The following is a 6,000-nucleotide window of genomic DNA, read 5'->3' on the forward strand; positions in this document are numbered from 1 at the left end:
AGGGCAGAGACAGAGACAGGCAGATCTCTTGAGTTTGAGATTAGCCTGGCCTATGTATCTAGTTTTAGCTAGCTGGGGCTACAGGGAGACCCTGTTTCACAAAACCAAAGGGGAAAAAAAAGGACGGACTATCACTTATAAGAGTTAAGATGCAATAAACCCTTTCCTCCCTGTGCTGGATAGCTTTAGGTGTCAACTTGACCCATCTGGGTAGAGGGAGCCTCAATTGGGGAATTGCCTCCATTGGACTGGACTTTGGGATATTTTCTTGATTTTTGAGAGATGTGGGAGGGCCCAGCCCACTGTGGACAGTGCCACTGCTGGACAGGTTGTACTGTATAAGGAAGAAGTCTGAGCATTGGCCAGGGGAGAAAGCCAGTAAGCAGCTATCTTCCATGGCCTGTGCTTTAGCTCCTGCCTCCAGGTTCTGCACTGAGTTCCGACCTTGGTCTCCCTCAGTGATGAACCATGACCTGGGAGATGTAAGACAAAATAAACCCTTTCTGGGGCTGGAGAGATGGCTCAGTGGTTAAGAACACTGACTGTCCTTGCAGAAGACCCGGGTTCGAATCCCAGCACCCACATGGTGGCTAAAAACTGTCTGTAACTCCAGTTCCAGGGGATCTGACAGTCTCTTCGGTTCTCCATGGGCATTGTATGACACGGGTGCACTTACCTACATGCAGGCATAACACTCATACACATAAAATAAAAGTAATAAAAAATACATAAATAAACCCTTTACTCCCCAAGTTGATATTGGTCTGAGTATTTTGTCACAACAAATTGAAAGCAAACTAGAACACTCCCCAAGTTGTTTATAGTCAGTGTTTTATCACAGAAATTGTAGAACCCTGAGACCCTCTTCATTCACCTGCTACCCCCCAATCCCTCCAGACCCCCACTAATTGCTCTTTTAGCTTCTGTAAAATACTTGGCTGCTGCTTTAGACATGCCTAGACATACCCTGGCATGCCCTGACCCCCGCCTGCTATTCCCCACCCCCCTTCCAGGAAACTATAGATTAAGCAAGCCCGAGCATAAAAACTGCCCTATAAGGTAAAAACAGCACATTCCACAGCCCTGAGAATAGCGCCTACCAATAAGAAACTTCCAGGGCTGCATCTTATACATCCAATCGGTTTAAAATTATGTTGGCGCGCACGGGCTCCTTGAACCAACCAAAATGTATCTTCGGTATCTCCCCCCTCTTTGTCTAAAACCTATAAAAGGCTCCACTCTCCCTTACTCTGGGCTCTCAGCATGGATCCGTTGAGTTGGTGAGGTCTGAGAGCCTGAGCTTAAGCCCGAATAAACCATAAACCTTTGCTTTTGCATTTTGGTGTGTTGGGTCCTTGGTGGTCTTTTTGGGGTCCAGTGGATGGGGTACAACAAAATGAACTAGAATACTTTCCAAACTCCTGTTTTTTCTTCCTTTTTCCATTAACTCAATGATGGCTTTTGTTCTCCCTTATTTCCTGCATCCTATGTGTTTGATAATTTTACCTTCTATGCTGCTTTTAGGTAGTAGTCAGTTTCATTTAAAACAAAGACGTGTTGTCAACTGGAGTTTCAGATTATAGGAGATAATGAAGCTTACTAAATAATGAGATAATTTCACTCAAAGCAAATGGTTTTTAGATTATAGTTGGGCTATGAAGTCTTGTGGAGTGGGAAGAATGCTAAATATGATTTCTGGTAGCTTTCTGAAGTGCTAAAATTAGTTTAAGATTACCAGTCTCTTTCTGGTCTTGTAAGAGGATCTGGAGGCCTCAAACTGAGGGTCAGAGCCTAAGTGAACTCTTCCAGCTAGACATGTCCTTCTCTTCACCGTTCTGAACCCCAGCTTCTCCTCAGAAAACAGTTCAAAATGCACCTTTTCTTCATTGACTTTGTCAGTCTACAGTGATCCTGCTGCCCACTGAACTCATGGATCTACTCTGTGCCATTCATTTGTACAGTCCCATCCTTGGGTTTTAGCTACCTTATACACTTAGGTATTTGTTTTAAATTGGACTTTAAACCCCTTGAGCATGGAAAAAATAATATATATATTTAAAAGTTTCAAATCAGGCTTCATGGTACACGCTAGTAACCCTAGCTACTTGTGAGGCTGAAGCAGGAAGCTCATAAATTCAAGGATACCCTGGGTTACAGAGCGAGTCCAAGGCCAGCCTGGGTAAGTTAGTGAGACCCTGTCTCAAAATAAAGTAAAAAGAGGTATGGGATCTCAGTGGCAAAGTATCTGCTGATCATGAGTGAGGCCTTAGGTTCAACATCCAGTACTACAAAAAAAAAGTTTCTTATTCTTGTCCATACATACAGCTTAGAATAGTATTTGATTAATTAAATACCTATTAACTGAAAAATAATAATTCTACTCTCTTTTGAATCATGACAAAAGATTAAAATCCATTTTGGTAGAATAACATCCATGACAGTTCTCACCTACCTGGCCAGCAAATCAATAAGTTCAAGTTTTGACATCCCATCAGGAAGCAGTCGAGGGATAGCAGCAACACAGGTCCTGAAAAGATCTATTTTTGGCTTTCTCTCACCCCTAGAGTTTGAGGACAGAATTTAAATAGGTCAAAGAGTTATGAAAATTAATAAATAAAACAATTGATTAAATATGTGAACTAAGACTAGTACCCAGCCGATGCCTTCTAAGAACAACCTGGGGCTGGCCCCATTCATTCTTCAATGCTTATGCTCCTCAAAGCTTCATTATGTTTAAAGAATTTGAAAAAGTCTAGACATAATTCTAAGGCACAAATCTCAGAAAACACTGATATCAATAGCAGTTCACCACAGGCTTGCTATTCATTTGGGTTCTGTGGGGACTGGTCCCTGTGGGCTGCTTTAAAACACTGAAATCACTAAAAGGTCACCAAGTATATTGCACCAATTCTCCATCTAGCTTTAAAATTTATTTATTTATTTATTTATTTATTACCTATTTAATGTGTGAGTGTTTTGCCTGCATGCATTTCTGTGTACCACTGGAGTTATAGATGGTTATTAGTCAACATGTGGGTGTTGAGAATGGAACTTGGGCCCTCTACAAGAGCAGCCAGTGCACTTTTACTACTGAGCCATCTCTCCAGCCCCACTCCATCTAGCATTTGGAATGGGATTTGAATGTTTACAAGTGGTGGTGGCTTTTACAAGAGGGACATCTGCAAACCTTTCTGATGAGTTTTGCTTCTTTTCTAGAGCTCATTCCCCAGTTTTTCAAAAAAATTAAGTGCTTACGAATAATTCTTTTATGACAAGTAAAATCCTGAAATCTATTACAACTGTGTGGTGTATGAGCTACTTACATTGTATTTACATTGTGTTAGGTATTACAAGTAATCTAGAGGTGACTGAAAACGTATAGGAGACTGTGCATACATATACCATGATGTTTTAATGAACTTGAGCATCTTTATACTTTGGTATCTTTGAGAGTGTGGGTATCCTGGAAATAATCCTCTACAGATATGGAGGAATCATTCTATTTTGTGGTGTGATTTTAATTTACAATTGATTTAATATGTGATTGTTACTCACTGTAACAATAATTTTTATGGAAAAATTAAACTACTTATCAAGTCTTTCAAGTAACCAAAGTGATAGGAGCTAGCAACATATCTAAATTCTTATGATTCAGTCTTCTGAGAATAAATATAAATGTAGTACCAAAGTAATGCAATTGTAGGATACAGATCCAATAATTAAGATGCAAAGAAGCATATAAGTAACCCCTCCTGGGACTTTTAGTACCCTAACTGTGGTCAGAACAGAAATGCAACAAAATCCATTCTCTACAACTGAATGATCACAGTCAAATAGCAATCTTGATTCATAACATTACTTGCAATAATGCTTTTGTAAGTGTGCTAAGAATAAATTCAGGGCTAGGGATATAGTTCAGTAGTCGAGTGCTTGCCAAGTATGTGCAAGGCCTTAGGTTCCATCCTAGTGCTGCAAAAATAAAAACTGAGTAAGTTCAAGTTCAAGCCTTTTGATATCCTCAAGTGAAAAACAAAACGTGTATGTCGACTTCTAAAGGACTCTGCTTTTGTGGAAAGTCACAGATTATTTTCTCTTCTTTTTCATGGACCTCTTGCAAGAGCAGTATGAGGGTTCCAGAGGGAGGAGACTGCACAGTGACTTCCAATCAGTTGATGGAGAAAGATGTTCACACGACCTCCTCAATAGCCAGAGTTACAGGCTGGTGATGGCTCCTAATTGGTCATGGGGAACAGTGAAGGCTTTAAGAAGCACTCTTAGCTGGCTCACCAGATGTTTTAAACAGCTGGGATTACTTTCGTATCTGTCGGAAGACAGATAACCCTGCCTGGCCTAAAGTGTAAGGCAAGCTCTGGCAGACTTCTAAGCTGATAAAGCAAGCCTAAATCAGAAACCAATTGATGTGTGATTTCCTCTTCTGAACACAGGCTTTGTCTCGGGGCTTTTATGGGAGGCATGTGAACCCACCAAAATAACATAAAACAAACTTTTATTAACAGATACTAAATTTTTTTAAATTTGTTCTTTTCTTTATATTCTTCTTTTTTTTTAACCTAGCTGCAAAAGAAATGAGGAATGGAGGTTAAGCAATACAGAATGCTCTTTGCTCAAGTTAATATCCTAAACAGGGCCTGGGAACGTGGTGGACCAGCCTCAAATACCAGCTCAGATGACTTCCCATTAGTGCTATGCACCTCCACCCAAATGTTTGTATGATTCCCTAACATTTCTGTTTTTTTTGTTTTTTGTTTTTTTTTGTTTTTGTTTTTTTTTTTAATGAAGCAACAAGTTATTTTCCACTCAGGAATCTGCCTCTAAAATCTATCATGAAAAATCTTCCTAGCCTTATTTGGGGTTGAATGTGAAAAGGTAAAGAATTATCTTAGAAACAGTTTGAAGCACTGGTGAAATAATAAGAAAAACACATCTACATTAAATCCAGACCTTTATGTGGGCCAGAATGAGTTGTGGGTCTCATTTTACTGCAAGTTATTTTCCACTCAGGAATCTGCCTCTAAAATCTATCATGAAAAATCTTCCTAGCCTTATTTGGGGTTGAATGTGAAAAAGTAAAGAATTATCTTAGAAACAGTTTGAAGCACTGGTGAAATCATAAGGAAAACACATCTACATTAAATCCAGACCTTTATGTGGGCCAGAATGAGTTGTGGGTCTCATTTTACTGGCGTAATGACACAAGATATAACCCAACTAGGTCAATCTCAGTTTTGAACTTATTTTTAGTTGAATATTATCAGTGTATTTCTTTTACTATCCTGACCACTCCTCAGAAATCCAGTCAAGGAAGGTAAGACCAAATCAAATCAGCACAGGTAGGAGAGGAAATGGGAAGACTCCACCTGTTTTCTGCCTCCTCTCCCCTCCTTAGCAGGCCGCACTGTACTCACGTGATCATGTCTTCTGGTTCTTTATTTAACATCTGGATGTTAGTTAACATCATGCATCGTCCCACCTCTTTATCAAGGTGCCTTAAAATGTTGTCTACAGCTTTGCGAACTTGAGAGTAATACAGGGACATGCCTAGAAAACATGCATTAGTTACATTTTAACTATCAAAGAATCATGTCCTGGTTTACTCATACTCTGCAACATTTTTTTTTTTTTTTCTGAGGATCCTCTGAGCCAATGACTTGGTTGGTCACTTGGTCTCGGCATAGCTCTTGACACAGTGCCCTGTACTTTGGAAGTGTTCACCAAAGAATCATTTTTTAATTAGTAAGACTTTAAATAGGTCACTGAGAAATATTTTCCACAAAAGTTAAAAAAGAAAACATTTTGATTCATATAACTTCCATCATTAGAAGTTATATGAATAAAGAACAATTCTCATTTTGGGTTAAAAATTTGATAATTTTAAATTGTTCTCTGAGATATATACACAAATTCTTTAATAAACAAAATGACTTACAGCATAAATTTTAAAATGAGGGAAAAGTAGTTTAGACCTATGTAAAGTCTTAC

General features: G+C 39.0%; 1 protein-coding gene across 7 annotated transcripts in view; it reads right to left on the reverse strand.

Moving 5' to 3' along the window:
* The window catches only part of Fry (FRY microtubule binding protein), a 479,403-nt gene that overhangs the window by 151,485 nt on the left and 321,918 nt on the right, over positions 1 to 6,000 (reverse strand). For all 7 annotated transcript variants that reach the window (XM_008825033.3, XM_029559622.1, XM_029559620.1 and 4 more), the window contains 2 exons: positions 5,427 to 5,559; positions 2,453 to 2,560 (listed from right to left, as the gene is read on the reverse strand). In XM_008825033.3, coding sequence (XP_008823255.1) covers positions 2,453 to 2,560; positions 5,427 to 5,559 — 241 coding nt within the window. The remainder of the gene's footprint in view (positions 1 to 2,452; positions 2,561 to 5,426; positions 5,560 to 6,000) is intronic.

This window comes from Nannospalax galili, unplaced genomic scaffold (genome assembly GCF_000622305.1).
Source record: "Nannospalax galili isolate Female #2095 unplaced genomic scaffold, S.galili_v1.0 scaffold768, whole genome shotgun sequence".
NCBI classification, from domain to species: domain Eukaryota; kingdom Metazoa; phylum Chordata; class Mammalia; order Rodentia; family Spalacidae; genus Nannospalax; species Nannospalax galili.